This window comes from Eschrichtius robustus, chromosome 5, assembly GCF_028021215.1.
Source record: "Eschrichtius robustus isolate mEscRob2 chromosome 5, mEscRob2.pri, whole genome shotgun sequence".
Lineage (NCBI taxonomy): Eukaryota > Metazoa > Chordata > Mammalia > Artiodactyla > Eschrichtiidae > Eschrichtius > Eschrichtius robustus.
The window spans coordinates 90,071,636-90,091,116 of NC_090828.1; the positions used below are offsets into that span (position 1 = coordinate 90,071,636).

Sequence of the window (19,481 nt, forward strand, 5' to 3'; positions counted from 1 at the left end):
GGGATACCGTTTTACTTATGAGAGAATGAAAGTCCCTGGGGTCAAGAGACTGTTTGTTTGCACTGCTAAGCTAACCAGTTGCTAAGGCTTACAAAGCCTTTCCTATAGCAGATTCAGACCTGCAGGAATTTCTATTGTATTGTTACAATTTTTTTTTGAAATGCAAATAACGAAATTGCTGGTTCAGAAACTATTGAAGAGTTCAGAAACTATTGAAGAATTGGAGGCCTTCGCGAAAGAATATGTTTATGATCACACACTTCTCTTGAGTTGTGGCATTTGCAGTACTGCGATAGGTAATTCACTTTTAGAGAATTGTGGGCTTTTGTCCTAACACCACGTCTTAAACAGTGCTTCATATTATCAAGAGTGTCTCCTAAAATTCAAAGACAGGACTTAAATAAATCTCTGTCAACTTACTTGTGATCATTTAAAAACTGAGCATGTAAGGGAGCCAGAATCTCATAGTAAGTTATATGTAAATATAATTTACACCAGGGCTTTAACTACAGAGCCATGAAATGCAGACCTATATGCACTTTCTGCCAGTTTCTCCATTAATATTGATATTATTGTGGTTAGAGCCAAACCTAAATTATCCAAGTCTGGCTTATCCAGGGCAAATTCAACTCGTAAAATGTTTTCACCTACAAGTTCTCTTCTCTATTGTCTCCTTGTGTTATTCTTGGGTAAATAAAAGTGATTTTTACGTTGTGTCAATCAAAATGGAATTATTGAAATTAATTATACTCATCCAAAGGGGAAATAATTGTAACCACATCATATATATGTACATTTTGAGTTATATTTTTGTTTAGATTATTCATGACATTTTATTTCTTCATTAACATGGAACATTGAAAACTGGCAACTTAAGTTTCTCTATTTTAATAAAAAAGCGAATTATTTCTCAAGACTATATTATTTCTTCTTCCAAGAAACTTTATGTCAGTTGTATACAAACACACACACACAATCTCTTCAAGATTTTACTTCCAAATAACACTAATTTTCTAATGCTTATTTGTGAATAGTGGGCTCTGTTTCCTGTATATACTTACTAAATTTAGAAATTCTGATCTTGAAATTTTCTTTATTTTTAGTTATATTCCATGACAGATATAACCTGCAAGCTACATTCTTCATTTTAAATCACTATGAATCTAGTATTTCTGCTGTGCAAATGAGTAACTTCTGAATTCTAACAAAATATATATCTTCATGTAATAAATGAAGTTTTGATAGTAGAGAAGAGCAGTTTGACTTAGTATGGAGAAGGGGAAAGACATTACCTTGATTTATATTCCAAAGAATTTAAATGCTTTGTGTCCTTTCTATAGGTAGCTCAAAAAGAGCATAAGAAATCACTATTTGATGTTAAAGCCAAAGCACTTCAATTAAAATATCTAAAGGGAAGAAAAATTTAAGGGAATAGCAAGCAAGAAATAGAAACGGATTAATAGTTGTTGCATGCCAGGCACTGTTCCAAGTACTGGACATGTGTGAGATTACTCCATCCTCTTCAAAAGCTCCCGACATAGACATGGTTATAGAGATGAGAAGAAACGGAGATTCTGGCCAACACAGGGCCATGTGAGAGAACTGAGATTTTATCAAATCATGCAGATTTTCACTGATTATGATTTCATCTCAAAGAGAAACCACAGATACAAATGACTCCCTGTTCAAAGTTACAGGTGCCAAAACAAATAAAAAATATTTATTGTAATACTTTTTTGATGGCTGAGAGCTGATACCATGTATTTTACTTATCCCTGGTATAGCATTTGTTAACAAGTAAATTCAGTTTTGTCTCTTTAGCCTACACTTCAATTAAACGCAGAATTGCACTCCTGAGAGTACGTAAGTTCACCGTGGGCAAAGTATCATAGTAGAGACAATAGAATCAAGAAGCCTGCGTTTAAGCCTTGGCACCGTCACTTAACAAATGTCACTGGGAAAGTCCTTATGTCTACCACTGAGGCTTTGGAACACTGCTGTGTGCTAAACAAGAGAAAATTACTACTGCTGTGCTTGTCCTTAAATTCCTCTAATTCAAGAGAAGGATTTATCTCACAGATTTATTCTGTAATTAGGGCAACTATAAGTGATAAAGGGGGCAGAGGAATTATGCTGATTGAAAGCAGAAGTAGAGGAGGTAAAGAAAAAGAAAGTAGATAATTCACCAGAATCACCTGACCTCAATCCTGGCCCTGCTTAAAACTTTAAAATTGGAGGCATGTGCTAAGCCATAGAATATTGCCTAAGATTTATTTATTACTTATGATTTATATATATTTATTTTTATGTAGGCATTCAGGATTTTGTTGTTGTTTGTTTGCTTTTTAATTCACTTGGCCCTTCTTGTTACATAGTCAGTTTGTATACATGAAGCCAGAAGTGTGTTAGAGGTGTATCCATATCTTCATTCTTTGCCAGGAATTGTGCAAAATGTTGGCAATAAAAAAATGAATAAATACTAATTTATGATCCCAAGGGACTGACAGTCAAGTAGGGGATATGAATATGTGACCACATATATGAAATACCGTATGAACTGTATTTCATATGTGTGGCATAAGAGAGAAATTCCAAGAGAGCAAAAAGTGGAGAATCTAGGAGATGGATAATCATTACTGTATATTGGTGAAGACCAAGGAAGGCTTCACTTAAGGTGAATCTTGAGAGATGAGTAGAAATTTTCTATGTAAAAAGCAAGGGCATTACAGGACATAGGAATATCATATGACGTCCAAAGGTATGGCGGCAGATAATCAGAAAACTCAACCTTTATTTGAGTGAATGAAAATACTAGGGAAGTTTGAAATGGATATTTCAACGTGTTAAGTGGATCAACAAGCAATGCACAAACAATTGATGAGTCATTATAGTGAAACTATTGTGAAAAAATTGTTATGGCCGGAAAATATTACATAGCAAGTCACAGACTTAACAGTTTGAAAAGACAATGAAAGAAATAGGAATAATAAGTTGAAGGACACAAAATACATTTGTCTTTTTTGAAAAGTGGAAAGAATGACAGTACTAATTGGGGTTATGATGGTGCTATTTTGAGCTCTTCTTTTCTAGACCTTAATGAATGTTTGGTGTTTGGCACGTGTTCCCACCAGTGTGTAAATATGGAAGGATCCTATAAATGTGTGTGCGACCAGAATTTTCAAGAAAGAAATAACACCTGCATAGCAAAAGGTAAGGATATATAACCATTACTTTAAATGTTATTAAAATTTTGCTGTAAACATTTTATGGGGAAAAAATGTTTCATATTGCATTTTAGCAATGGTTTAATGCCTGAAAATAGAAAATAAATCTCTTTTTAATACTGGTTAAATTGTCCAATTTATTTATTATCATTCTTAATTAATCTAATCTGGGAAGGTTTATAAACATGGCTGTCAAATACCTGGCTACTATTAAAATCACTCTTGTGTTTGAAACAATTTATCAGCAGGTAAAATTTAAAAGCCAATGTGACAGAATATGAAGTATCTTTCTTTATGGCCTGCTCTCAGTGTACTTGAGGAAACATTACACCACTGGGATAAAAATAATGGGTTAAATTAAATGTTAGCATTATAAGGAGAATGGAATTTTGAGTAAGAACTTAAAGGTTTTAAAATAAAATTATGTTTTCAAATTCAGACCTCCTTCTACTTATGAATATCATTTTAAAAAAATTAAATTACAGATATATATTTGGGGCTTCTTAGATATGGATTTTAATGCTTTTATATTTTTACTAAATAATATTGTACTTTAAATATTGTTAGCTACAGGGCATGGTTAACAATGTTAGTAAGACAGTTATTACAAGAGGAAAGCAACATGATATAGTGAATCAAGCAAGAATGGGCTATGGAATTAAACAGACTTGTATTTGAATCCCAGCATTGCACCCGATTGTGTGGCCTTGGGGAAGTTAAACTCTCTAAGCCTCAGTTCCTCATATGTAAAATGGGAGGCCTAATCCTTACTTTCCATGGTTGTTGTAAGAGGAGATAAATTGTCAAAGACTTAATACATCTCCTATCACATAGTAACCATTTAGTAAGTGAGAGCTATTGAGCCTATAGAGCTGAACTACAACTTGTGTATTAATTTTTTTTAATTTGCAGATTATATATATGCAATTCAGTCTTTCTTTACAGTTTCATTAATATTTCAATTACTATTTTCAGGATTCTCTTTAGGGTTTTACTTGTCTCAGTATGCAAATTACATCAGTATTGTATTGTAGGTGTCAAAATTTCAGGCTACATGGTTCCAGTTAGCAAGATTCTAGAAAATATTGAGATTATAGCGTGTTAATATAATAAACACTGATATTTTTATAAAATAAAAATAAAAGAACATTTGACATATTTGAATACTGGAAGAAGAAGACTCTTCATCTTGTAATTTTTATTTCTTAGCCTAAGGTAATGGTCACTCAGGTGCATAAACTAAATGCTCAGGAATGTCTGAGGCTTAATGAGTATGTAACATGTTATTTGACTATTCAGATCCAAAGCATTAAAACATCAGGTATTGTGACTTACCAAATAGAAATCCCTTTTCATAAAAAGGATATCTACTACAAATACCTAATTTCTAGCCATAAGGTAAGCTTTGACCTAAGAAAACCTCCATTAATAACTCTTAGAAATGTTTAGTTAAGTGTGTTTTAGAAATGTCATGAAGACTAAAAGATGGTATAAAGCCGGTTTATTTTTATTGAGCAAGAAACTGTGTTAAGAATAACAATTCAAGTTAATTTAAAAGTACATTCATTGCTTTTACATTAGTTGAAATTTATTTTATTTTTGTATTTTATTATAATAATCTCCAGGCTCTGAAGATCAAGTTCTCTACATTGCTAATGACACTGATATCCTGGGTTTTATATATCCATTCAACTACAGTGGCGATCATCAACAAATTTCTCATATTGAACATAATTCAAGGATAACAGGGATGGATGTATATTATCAGAGAGATATGATTATTTGGAGTACTCAGTTTAATCCAGGCGGAATTTTCTACAAAAGGATCCATGGGAGAGAAAAAAGGCAAGCAAACAGTGGCTTAATTGTAAGTAAATAAAATTGAATATTTGAAGGCTCACCCCTTCCCCCATTTCCCTGTTTTTTTAATCTGTCAATCACAGTATCTGATTATAAGAGGTAATTAATATATTCAGTGATTCCTCCCAGTATTCTCCCTGTATAGAAATAGAACATTTCCCTACTCCTTTATTCTCATAGCTGCATACAATTCATTTTAATTGCATGATATTATGTGTTTCTTTTAATACATTTTCTGTAGTTACATAAGAATGGTAATTAATAATACCTAAAATTTCTAGAACTTTCTATATTTTGTAGTATTTAATAATATATTATGAACATGAGGGTTTTTTTCATCATGAGATCATATTGGGAACCATCACTTTGTTTTTACATTAGAAAATAAACTCACAAATATACAGGGTAAATTGTTTCATTTTTAACAATGTGAGAAATATAGTTCTCTTCTAGGGCAAGAGATCAATTCGATAGTGTAATCATTTCGTCTGACTCCTAATAACTATATTTCAGGGAACATCCAAAATAGAACAATATTGTTTACTGGTGTATGACGGACACATTGATTATCATGGTTATTTCTTTTGAGAAAAATAAACTAGAACATTTGTTTAGACTTGTGGTTGTAGGTTATCCTTTTTTTGTTTTACGCCATGTCAATTTATTATGTATTTTATATTTTGAAGTAAATTGGCAGAGAAATAACAGATAAAGACCTATTTTGGGGGACCTGGCCCATTCCCATACAACCAAAGAGTCAAATACTATCACAGTAGGATTAAATTACTTTAATCCTACTAAATAATTAAAGCTTTGTATTTGAAAGGAATCAGAGACACCTATCTGGAAGTCTTCACTACCTTTTTCAGAGGTATCTACCATAAATATTTGAACTCTGTGAATATCATTTGATGGAAATCTGGAACACTTATTTTTTATCAGTAGTAGGTGTCAATAAGCTGGTTTTAAAAGAAGCTATATTATTAGCTTTTAAATTCAGTTTAGATTAAATTAACTGTGAGTAAAAATCCATATATATCAGAGTGGTTTCTTTAACTCCTCCTCCCCCAAACCCAGTGTTATACAGAACTTTAGTTCTATTAAGGGTAGTTCTAGGACAGAGCCAAGAACTTCAGTGGATCACTCTGCCCTCCTTCACTCACATAGCATCTCCTTCCGATCAGACCAAAAGACTGACTCAGTCTTGACTAGCTTTAGCTTTCTTTATCTCTAAAACAGAAGTTTGCTTTGCAGAAACATTGTTCCTATGGTACAGTTTCATGTATTAATGAAGTGATAAAGAGTATATATTGTGAAATTACACTGACTGGGTTTTAGTCTTGTTCCTGTTGCTTACTAGCTTCTTAGCTTCTCTGTAATCTCCATCTCATGAGGTTTTAGTGAGGAATACACGCGCGCGTGCACACACACACTATATTTATATTAGTATTAATAGTTCTTGGCACATAATAAGTACTGTAGAGATTAACAGAATGATATGATAATGATGGTGATGATGTTGATGACTGGCAAAATGTTCTTCCCTATAATGCATAGTCTCACATTAAAAATTAATTGCAAATTACTCTTGCCTGGACTTGATAGTTGCTAAAAATATATCTTTATTTTTCATATAATTTTCAGTGAAAATGATTTGATAATTTTTTAGCTTTGTCCTTGGGGAGATGGATAAATACAATCAGTAGCCTCTAGCAAACTGTTTATTGTAGGCCACAAGCCAAACTTGTTTAATAGCTAAATATTTATTCTTATGTACTCAAATATATAAATGAATCAATATATACTTTATATATTTTACGTGTTTTAATTTTTAATTTTATTAATGTGGTATAGAGTCTTTCATCATCAATGCAAAGTTATTGATTAGCCTTTTTCTAATAGGATTTGAAACATCTTTAGTCTTTTAATGGTAGTAATAAGATGTATTGCGTAATCTAGACTTTCTATTTGTTTGTTTTTCTCTCTCTCTTCTTAGACCTACCGATGACTAACAGCATTCAATAGGAAGAAAAGTGGGTAACAGTAGGGTACATTTTCTAGAAGCCCATCATAGCTAACTAAATGTCATGATTATAAGGTTGGAACCTCCGAGCCATGAATTTTAACACCATGTTCTAAACCATTAAGCATTCCATAGAAATTCCAACCAGTGCATTATATATATGTATAAAAATACCTAAGGCTACACTGATCAGGGCAATTATTTAACTTTGCTTCCTAAACCTTTTTGTAATCCTGATATCTCAATATTATAAATATGGAATAAATCCATTCTCACCACCTTAAGTTAATGAGCAATGTGCATTCTAGAATGATTAAATGACTTATCTATGGCCATGAAGCTATAATGTGACACAATTTAGACTTTAACTTGAGATACTTGCTACATCTCTGAGTCTCAGCATACTCATCTGAACGCTAACTACTTTATTGAAGTAGAAAATTTCTAAAGTCCCTTCCAGATAGGAAATATGTATGATTTCCAAAAAATTTGTGACCTAGTTTATCCAGTTATTACCTGGACAATTTGTATTTATTTCTTTGAAATCCATCTTGTATATAAAGAATTGATTTTCTACCCTCATGAATTTCCCTGCAATGTATTATATTTGCTCCTTTAACAGTCACCAGATAGTCATCCATTAGTTTAATGAACATGCACTCTATTTCGTCTTCTAAGTTTTGGCACAATTATTAAATGATACTGACCTGAGAATTCCCCACTCCTCAGAAAACAAAACTTAAGATTTTTCCCTACACTGAATATGGTACATTGACTTCTATCTCTGAATCAATAGGTAAAAGAAAGAAAAATATACAAATCAAACTATGGATACTTTAGTTATAACCCTATTATCAGTGAAGCAAATGGAAGGAGCTATCCATGTGATAGCAGGATATCTTGGAAGCATATTCACAGATACTGAAAACACTGGAATATTTTCATTTCAGCAAAGGGCAGAAAATATGTTGTATCAGAAGTCAGAAGAATATTGCTCAGACAGCTAAATGTTAACTGAAGTCCATTCTAAAGGAAGATAGTTTTTAACATGATTTTTTTTTTAGAAATAATGAAGGGAATTCTCTTCTGTAATCTGTGAAAATGGTTGGAATAGTAATTAGGATTGCAAATTTAAATTTCAAATGCAGACTAATTCATTTATAGATAGAATTACTTATGATTTTCTAACCCCCTGAGCTATACAAAATGGATAGATTTTTCCTTTAAGAAAATTAAGTAATTTAAAACTTATAAGACTGACATAATTCAATCGATATGTAAAGCATAATGAGAATTTGAATTTTAGTAGTTAGAACAGAATGTGATAGTGTTATACAACAATTGTACATACTTTCTGGCCATTTATCATTTCTAGTATGAAATGCTAGATGCATGATGGCAAGCACTATAAAGTAGGTCAATGCTTAGAAAAATGAAAATGACTTTAAATATACAGATTAGATTTTTACAATTAAATAGCTGAATATTCCTGAGCAAAACAAATGGTTCATCTTATCTACCTGGTTTTGAGAAATGAATATGAGATACCATTTTTGGCATATTCTCCATTATGCAAAAGAGAATGTTCAGTATAAATTTACTTATAATTTTATTCATTAATAATCATAACTTTTTCTCAAAAAATTTGATTAGACCATTTTTCCTGAAAAGCTTTAACAAAATATTCAATTGTTTTCTTTAATAGGTTTCAATTTTTAATTGGAGTCCTAGCTATAAACCTCATACCCAATATATGGGTCTGTGTGTACATCTCATACACACGCATACACACACACACACACACACACACACACATAAACATAAATTCATAGGTATGTCTATGAACCCACACATAAGCGTGTGTGTGTGTACACACATTTTAGCAAAAACTTCAAAGTCTTGTTTTAGGATGTTTGGGTAGTGGTAAAAATTGATAGTTTATTTTTTTTAATTTTTTTCTTCATTATTATAAATTTATGACAACCATTAAATTCTAAATTGAAACTGTCTATACTTCCTTAGCAAGAATACTTTTAAAACCATCTGAGTTTATTCAAACCAGTCAACAGGTAAAATCATTTATTACAATTACTTTGGAAGAGATCTAAAACTATCAGATATTACCCTATTACCATTTTGTGGCTTGACTGTTGTTGACTGCATAAGACAGTCACTCAATAATACATACTGATTAGAGTTAATGGTTCTGAAACAGCTGTGATCAATATTCAAAATTTACTGAACATAAATCTTATAAGACCATATAAAACATATGATTATATAATTAATAATACTGAGTAAGTTATTAATCAGATTGTACAGCATTTTAAGGTGAACCAGTCAAGTTTTATTCAATCATACCCATAGTTTTATTTAAAGAGTTCTGTTTGTGTGGTTTGGTGTCGGGTTCTTAGGATACAATAAAGATAACAGAATCTTGTCCTCATGAAGTTTATATTCTGTGGAACGAAGACAAAGTCAAGTAAACTAATAAATAAATAAATACAAAAAAATGTCCAGTTTTGAAAAGTGTATTGAGGGGAATAAAAAATGGACTTAGAGAGAAAAACTTAAACGTTGTAGGTTTTGAGTAAGATGATCAATAAAGGCACATTTGAAGAAAGGAGATTTTGAGCTAAGACCTAAGAGATGAGAAGGAAGTAATGCCATCTTATTTATGTCTAAGACAACTATTTCACTTTTTATGTGGAGAATGGATCTGGTGGGAGAAAAGACTGGAACAGAAGGAGACCACATAGGAGGACTATGCTCCCAATTAGAAATGGTGGTATGTTGCACTATTGTAGCCTCAATGAAATGGAAGGTAGTGAGTAGAATTTTAAGGAAAAATGTTTGCAAATAAAATGAATGTGAAAAATGAGGACAGGAAGGACTCCAGACTGACACCTGAGTTTCCGGATTCTATAATTTGATGGATACTGAAAATGGTAAACTGTGGGTTCAGTTTTAGTCATGTTAAGTCAGATACCTGTAAGAGATCCAAGTGAGATGTCAGTTAGTCAGTGATGTATTCAAGGCTTTATCTTAGATCTCTGGACTGGAGATTTACATTAAAGAACAGAAAAATAGAGGAGACATCTAAAACCATGAAGCCGGGTTAGATTACCAGGGGAAGTAAAGAGGGGACTGGAACGAAGCTCTGAGGCTAGATTAAAATGATGACAAGGAGTGGCCAGTGCATTAGGAGAAAACTAGAATGTAGAGTCACAAAAACTAAGAGAAGAAAGTGTTCTGAAAAAGAAGTTGGGGTTATATTTCTAGAGTACTGCTGAAAGATCAAGTAAAGGAAGATAAAGAAGTGTTCAATAAATTTGGAGACAGTAATTCATTAAAAGACCTTGACAAATGCTTAGAGTCATGGAGGAAGCAGACATCAGAGAGCACTTAGTGGTTCTACAATCAGTGGTTCTCCACTGGGGATGATCTTTCACCCCAGGGGACATTTGGTAATGTCTGAAGATATTTTTGATTGTCACAACTGGGGAGTGCTGCTAGTATCAAGTGAGTAGAGGCCAGGGGAAATGCTTAACACCCTACAATGCATAAATTAGTTTCTCACAAGGAGTTATCCTTACCAAAATGTCAATAGTGTCAGAGTTGAGAAACCTTTCTCTTCATAGTAGCAGTATCAGTCTTTCCAGTTAAGCTTTAAGTAGATTTTTTGTTTGTTACTTCATTTGATGTAATAATAACCCTGTAATACAAAATAGTTCTAAGATGAATCATCAGTATAGTTTTTCTTTTATTGTTCTCTCTTTTTTTCCTCACCTCTCAGTCTCTTTTGCTAGATCCTTTTCTCCTTCCCTCTTAATATTGGAATGCCCCAGGCTCAGACCTTGATCCTCTTCTTTCTATCTTTCCTCACTTCCTTGTAGTGTTCATATTGTTTCATATTGTTATTGTTTAACATATAACCACATGCTAACAATTGCCTAATTGATATAAGGCTCTGTCCAACTCTTCCTTTGGTTTTCCTTTTGGATGTTTAAAAAAAAAAATCCCCAGTGGAGCATGCCTAAAAATAAACTTCTCATATGATCCACAAAATCTGCTTCCCCAATCTCATTCAATGGCAACTCCATTTTCCAGGTGTTCAAAGTAAAAATCTTAGAGTCATTTTTGGCCCCTCTGTTTTTCTCATAACTCCAAAATCAGGCAGTACTATTGAGTCTACTTTCAAGGTATGCCCAGGAGCTGAATACCTTACGTCAGCTTGACTGCAAGGACCTAGTTTTGAACCACCATCGTCTTTCTTCTGAATTAGTGCAATACCCTCCTAATTGGTCTCCTTGCTATCATTATTACTCACAAAACAGTAGCCAGAATGCTCCATATAAAACATAAATCAGATTATATCACATCTCAAATCAAAAATATCCAGTGGTTCCCCACTGAAAAGACTGAAATTCTCATAATATCTTACAAGGGTTTAAAAGATCTGGTCTCCTGTTACTTCTCTGACTTTATCTTCTACTGCTTTCCTCCTTACTCACTCTTCTCCAGGGAAGCTTTGCTATTTCTGAAACCCATCAGTACCTACTAATGTAAGGTCATTCCTGAAATGTTCTCTTGGCCTAAGATGTTCTTCAGCCAGATATCCTACATGACTCAATTCCTGAACTCCTTCAAGTCTTTGTTCAAATGTCATCTTCTGAATACATAACTTATCAATGATTGCAATCTACTGCCCGATTCCCATCCTGGGATCTTCAATGCCTTGCTCTTTTTCATTTCCATAACACTTATCTTTTTTCACTGCCATATATTTTATTCATTTATTATGTTTATTATCTATTGTCTACCTCACCTTGCTATAAATAAATTCCCGGATGGCAGGTTTTTGTTTTTGTTTTTTTCCCCCCTACTGTTTGGCCACTACTGTAATCCTAGCATCTAGAACAGGCCTTGTCATAAAGTAGGTCATATTTTTTAAATTAGAAGCAATAAATTAATTGAAAATCTTGAAGAGACATGGCAATAGCTTGTCAATCTTGAAAGTTATCCTTTACAAGTTATCCTTCTCATCCTTGGTATTCATCACAAGTTTAAATATTTTTATCTCCAGATATATCCCATTTTTTCCACGTTTGTCTCACAAAAGCCTAGATTAAACTTTCACATTCTCCCCTCTGGAGAGAATAAGCCAGAGGGGAGAATAAGCCTCCTCTGAATTTCCTGTATCTCCTTGGTCCCCAGCCCCAATCCATTCTTCACACCATAGCCAAAATAATCTTAGAACATTAAACTCATCATCATATCTCCCTACTTAAAACATTCAAATGGATTTCCATTGAAAAATCATTGTTTTACAAGCCTCTCCATGATGTTTAACCTCATCTCCTACCACGCCCCTCCTATCTTCTTTCACACCCATGAATATACACATATACACCGACATTTTTTTCTAGCCATAAATAGATCATGTTTCATTTACAAGAATGCAACTTCACAATTATAATATGCATTATTTTCTCTGCCTCCCTTAATTACCCTAATGAATCAAAGTTCCTTTATTAAGAAGACACCACTTTTATTATTATTGTGATCATTGAGATTGGTCTTGGTCTGGTTTAGGTATTAGAGATCTCAGCCTACATAATGTGCTTTCAGTTCTTCCAAAAGGCCTAACTGAACTAACTGTTAATGTTTGAAAGCACAGGCTCACAAACAGACTGACTACCATCTGAAGAATGTCAATTGTATGCCCAGGAAGTAGCCTACAAGGTGACTGCATTATTATTCCACATTCTGTTTAGACTTAGAAAATGGATTACTATGAGCATCATCAGAAAGTCTACAAACAACAAGTGCTGGAGAGGGTGTGGAGAAAAGGGAACCCTCTTGCACTGTTGGTGGGAATGTAAATTGATAGAGCCACTATGAAGAACAGTATGGAAGTTCCTTAAAAAACTAAAAACAGAATTACCATATGACCCAGCAATCCCACTACTGGGCATATACCCAGAGAAAACCATAATTCAAACAGACACATGCACCCCAGTGTTCATTGCAGCACTATTTACAATAGCCAGGTCATGGAAGCAACCTAAATGCCCATCGACAGATGAATGGATAAAGAAGATATGGTACATATATACAATGGAATATTACTCAGCCATAGAAAGGAATGAAATTGGGTCATTTGTAGAGACTTGGGTGGATCTAGAGACTGTCACACAGAGTGAAGTAAGTCAGAAAGAGAAAAACAAATATCGTATATTAATGCGTGTATGTGGAATCTAGAAAAATGGTACAGATGAACCGGTTTGCAAGGCAGGGATAGAGACACAGATGTAGAGAACAAACATATGGACACCAATGGGGGGTGGTGGTGGTGGGATGAATTGGGAGATTTTGATTGACATATATACACTAATATGTATAAAATAGATAACTAATAAGAGCCTGCTGTATAAAAAATAAATAAAATTAAATTAAAAAAAAAAGAAAATGAATTGCTAGTTTATCTAGGGTGTAATGAAACAGCAGGAAACTAGTGTTAATGAAGCAGGAAAGAAAATGATATATAGGGGGCTTCCCTGGTGGCGCAGTGGTTAAGAATCTGCCTGCCAATGCAGGGGACGCGGGTTCGAGCCCTGGTCTGGGAAGATCCCACATGCCGCGGAGCAACTAGGCCCGTGAGCCACAATTACTGAGCCTGCGCATCTGGAGCCTGTGCTCCGCAACAAGAGAGGCCGCGATAGTGAGGCCCGTGCACCGCGATGAAGAATGGCCCCCGCTTGCCACAACTGGAGAAAGCCCTCGCACAGAAACGAAGACCCAACACAGCTAAAAATAAATAAATAAATAAATTTATTAAAAAAAAAAAAAGAAAATGATATATAAAATTCAGTATTATGTATATGTACACATACACTTATATATTCATAATTTGAATGAACTTGATGGAGAGACATTGAACTATAATGGCCCAATTTATGTGTACGTATTCATATATATATACATACACATTTACATATCTGCTACATAAGTATTCCAGTTTATCTACACGATGCTTACCTAATGACTCTGGAGACACACTCTCAACATTTGCTTCTCTGACTCTTCTTTTTCCATGTGTTTATTGCTGTTTTAACCCCCTTTCTTATAGATACATGATTTATTCATTAAAGTCGAATTCTTTGGTCTCTTTAAGGCATGGGTTGCAAACCAGCTATATAGGTAAGATAAATGAGTGAAACAGGTTGGACAGAACATTAGGGATCCAGGTGAGAGAGGCAAACTGAAGGTGTATCTCATTAAAACAGAAGCAGCTGATTGACTCTGCTACTCTGGAATGTTAGCCGGCTTTTGATATACTATCTTATTTATCCTTAATTTTTAAGAAAAAAAAAGTTTAATTTGTTAAAGTGATATCTTCTTAATTTTAAAGTTAGAATCTACTTAAAAGGTTTTTTTTTTTAACTTTAACTTAAATTTAGTCCTCAATGTACCATTTTGCAATCTCTACTTTCAGATAGTTCTGCCTATCATCTCAGCTGTTGTGCTTGTTTAAACTGTAAATATCAGAAGGCACCTTGCTTTCTTAATTCCAGGTCTTTCACATAGGGAGATGATGTCAAAATTGACCCCATAAGTATCAACAAATTTTTCACTTACTGACTAATGCATGAAAATTCATATTTAGCATTAGATGCATCCTTAAGATTTGTAAAGAATGGATAATGTTTTAAACTGTTATATAATTTCGTGTTTAGAAGCTAAAGACTTTAACAGATCATCTAATCCAAATCCTTTATTTTTATGTGCCACATAATTTATAGAGAAACTAGGACTGGCTCTTAAACCAAGTTTCTGATTTCAAATGTTGTGTGCTTTCTAGTCTTCCATGATATCTTTTGTTTAGCTGGTAGTGTGAATGAAGGTTTTGAGAGTGGGTTTTGCTTTTTATGGAGGGCGGGTGGTAAATCATAACAAATAAGTTTAAAGAACACTGAGCATGTTAAAAAACGATAAAATCACATACAATATTGACCCTGTAACCCAAAGACAAATCTGGGTCTTTTCAGGATGTTGTCTATTGAATGTGGACTCCCCCCACCACACAAGCACAAGTTCTTTACAGTGTCTTCACATCTTTGTTTTACTAGCATTGCAACAGGAGATAATTAACTTTAGCAAAATGAACTGAATTTTCTTTTCTTAGATATACACAAAGGTGAAAAATCATGAACAAATGAAATATGTGACCACTTCAATCTATCTTTGTGTTAACTATATTTTCTTAAATTATATTGCTGACTATAGGAATTTTGTTTTACAAAAGATAGCATTTCCATGGCTTGAATGTTTGCATTCTTCTTTCATAGATTTTCCTCTTTCCTTGATTTAAAGCAAATGCCTTCAGTGACGTATCTTTAGTTTACTGAAGCTGGAATTGTGCCAGATACATTACAATCCACAGCTGTAAAGGACTGGTAGTTTAAAGCAGTAACCTCTGATTTTGTTACAATCAAGCTGCCATTTTTTTCTGTTAAGATTTTAAGCATTTCATTCATTCGACTAATATATCTCTATGAAGAAGAATGCTTCAGGACTCAAAACTTTGGCTGTGTATTTAGAGAGCTTATTAGGAAAGAAATCATCTGTCTGGAGAAAGCAGTCAAAATGTGTCTTCTGCTTTGTGCAAAAATATGAGCAATGCCTTTTGTTGTCTGGGTAACCACACGCCTCTGCAGTCTCTTAAACATGATATATCTCATTAGTGTCTCTAGTTCATTGGCCTGTCTGTCTAGAGTGCTAGCCAAAGGTGCAAATGAGAGTTTCATGTTTTCTTCATATTTCCAATCTAATGTGTTTGGTGGTTTTGTTTTCAGTCTCTTTAGAGACAAATGGCTTAACTATCTGTTTCTGTTTTTCATGTCAGTCTCCATTCCATGCCAAGAACATCAGTTTACTTTTTCTGTGTTTTCCCACTTTTTGTATGTACCTGATTGATTTTGAACTTCTCCATAAGAGCCAACAGGAATTTGCCTGCCACTCTCCAACCAACATTCATTCAATATGAGAATCCCTTTTAGATGGCTAATGCTATTCACAATCCTGGTCAAGTAGTGAGCAATAGAAAGGGATTATTTATTTCCTATAGAACTCACTATAGAGGTGATTTCCTAATTTTGCCATAGTTTCCTTAATAATAAGACCATCCTATTGCTGTCTCTTGTTGTTCTTCTTCTTATTCTGTTCAATTCTTCTCTTTTCAGTGTTGAGAATAATTGAGCATTCAGTATGTTGTGAGTCACTGAGGATGAACACCTAGTAACATCTTCACCCTGCTGCCATTATTCTCTGAGAATCATCTTGTCACTGATGATTCATGACTTTAGGTTGAATTTATTGGGCATGACCATCCTTATCCCATATTCTAACTACTTTAGTTGATACCAGAATGACATTAGGGATTCCTTGATCAAGGAACCAGAGAATAACTGTATAGATTTAAATGACTCTATAACTCTTCAGCATCTCTTATGCTCAGCATTGAAAAGTAACATTTTTCCCTTTCCTTAAGCCATATTCTTCACTCTAGTAATGTGACCTAAGTTTGATATATCCTTCTGGAATTCACCATTAATAGAATTTTAACCAGCCAGCTTACCTGAAAAAGTATCACAAAATCAAACTTCTGAATGTTCTGTGATCATTAGGAATCTGAGGTTTTAATTGTCAGCAGTCCAGGTATAGAAATATAGAATGGAAAGATAATCAGCCCTGTTTTGAGCATGAGCGAAATAAAATAAAAGTCTTAAATTCAAAAAAGTGAAGCTTTGCATAAAACATGTCCTATTTTAGCAAGGATACCGTTAGGATAGAAAATTATGTATGTATATTAACATCTGATAAAGCCAAAATAGGTATTTTTCTATGTTCGTGCTAGACAACTGATATCATATTTCTGCATGCTAAAAGATTGCTCTAGTGGTGTTAAAAAATGATAATATGCTCCAGCAGGCTTTACACAGTTTATAATGGTTATTTTTTCCCATTGTCTCTCATGTGTATAAATTTATGACTTACACTGACAAGCCCATACCACTTGATATATTTACTTTTAACTGCTGCCAAATCAAATCAGAAAAAATAAAAGAATTACAGTTAATTTACATAATATTGGAACACTTGAAAATGATTTTGTGTTTTGGCTAGGATAAATCTTTATAGTCTACCCATTTATGAATATTATTTATATGGCATGTTTAGACCATGTTGTATTGTAGAGTGCTTTTCATTTAACTTCCAGTTAGCTATGAGATATCACTGGGTAGATGGAGAGTATTTATTATTAGAGTTGAGAAGTAGATTACTGTAAAATTTCATAATTTTAGTTTTTAAGCCAATAAGTGAAAAGATTGATAATAAAGGTCATTAGAAATTTCTGTGAGTTCTGTGTTTAGTTCAAGCCATATTTTCCTTCTTTGAGATCTCAGTAATCACACGGCAGACAGTGACTTGTAATTCCTGTTTCTTGGCATCTCACGTTCTTTTTGAGAAGTTCGGTTTGTTTTCTTTTAATCCAAGCCCACTCTTTAATAAAATGTGTTCACTAGTAAATCACAGAACAGTCATGTGTTAAAAACCCATATTTCCACTGGTTACCAGGTCCTAACAATGCTCTTACACATTGACTACATGTCTAGTTATAATGACCTTCAAATAATTGTTTCTATTCTTGATATAATACCCCTGAGAATTTCTTCCCACTTTTGTTTATGCACAATAAACCTGACCACGTCAAATTAATTACTACACTAGTTCCTGCTCAAAGTGATCAAGTTAACTGAAGGGCACAGCATACGTTATTTTCCTTGCTGTCTATTCCCAACGAACCCTCTTACCTTTGTCTCACAATAATTCAGTAATATACTATTGCACAGAAAATCCAAGCTAGCAGATTTAATATAAATGACAGAGATTGTAACTTTCCTCAAAAGACATTTAAATATAGTATCTCTCTAAATGTGTCTATTTGTATTAACTTTCTTTTTCAATTTTAAATCAAATTATATATGGTAAGGATGTAGAGCAACTGGAACTTTCTTAAATTCCTGAAGAGAGTGAATATTGGTACAGACTCTTTGAAAAAAAAAATTCTAGCCCTATCTATTTAAACAATCATAAGGATATCAAGACTCAACCGTTCTATTTCTTATTAAATACTCAACAGAAATGAGAGTTTGTGTCCACCAAAAGACACGTAAAGGAATATTCATAATTTTATTTGTAATGGCCTAAAATTGTAAACAAGCAAAATATATATTACCAGTAAAATGGTAAACAAATTGATTTATATTCATGAATAAGAATATTTCATATTCTGAAATATTATCCAGAAATAAAAAGCAATTAATAACTGACATGCACACCAATATGGGTATATTTCACAAACATGATGTTGAGTCAAAGAAGTCAGGAATAGAAGAGTATGATTCTGTTTATGTGGATTTGTTTAAACTAATCTATGATTTAGATGTTAGGATTATGCTTATTCTAAGAGAAATACTAACTGGGAGAGGTCACAAGTGAACCTTCTACAATTCTGGAAGTATTCTAGTAGGGTGGTGGTTAAACAGGGGCAGTGATAGGTAAAACTCCAGTGAGTTGTATACTTAGGATTTGTGAAATTATACATCTATAAAAACTAAGAATAAAATAAAGTATGTTGGGGATTTTTAAAAATCTATGTAACAATTAACACCTGACCATGTTAATAAGATTCCCAAACAATCTCAATGTATAGATATAGAAAACTCCGCCAATTTGCTTTTGAAAATACTGTGGTTTGTTGTTTTGTTTTCTTTTAGTGTCCTGAATTTAAAAGGCCCAGGGACGTTGCAGTTGACTGGGTTGCCGGAAATATTTATTGGACTGACCATTCTAGAATGCACTGGTTCAGTTACTACACTACTCACTGGACCAGTCTGAGGTACTCTATCAACGTAGGACAGCTGAATGGCCCCAACTGCACCAGACTCTTAACAAATATGGCTGGAGAACCCTATGCTATTGCTGTAAATCCTAAAAGAGGGTAGGTTAACGACCTGGTTATTTATATTTCTTGATATGAGTACCCATTTTTACCGATTGTCCCACCCATGCTCTGTAGTGTTGCTTCTGGAAGAGTGTTCAACATATAATAGATTCACAAGACTTCTGAAAATCCCTCTACTCCTTCTGTACAAGAGCATGTCCTTTTCACACCAAATGGTGGTGCAAAATATATTCTTCTTCCTGAAGTTGCTACTTTATACATTTAGTGTATGTGTATATGTTATGTGTGCATTCAGATTAATGAAACTGATGTGAAAAACATAACCACTGTAGTTAATCTAAAA

General features: G+C 33.5%; 1 protein-coding gene across 1 annotated transcript in view; it reads left to right on the top strand.

Moving 5' to 3' along the window:
- Positions 1–19,481, top strand: part of LRP1B (LDL receptor related protein 1B) — a 1,676,205-nt gene that overhangs the window by 1,549,383 nt on the left and 107,341 nt on the right. Inside the window, exons 77-79 of the mRNA XM_068543688.1 lie at positions 3,091–3,210; positions 4,850–5,091; positions 18,951–19,174. Of these exons, the coding sequence (XP_068399789.1) occupies positions 3,091–3,210; positions 4,850–5,091; positions 18,951–19,174 (586 nt within the window). The remainder of the gene's footprint in view (positions 1–3,090; positions 3,211–4,849; positions 5,092–18,950; positions 19,175–19,481) is intronic.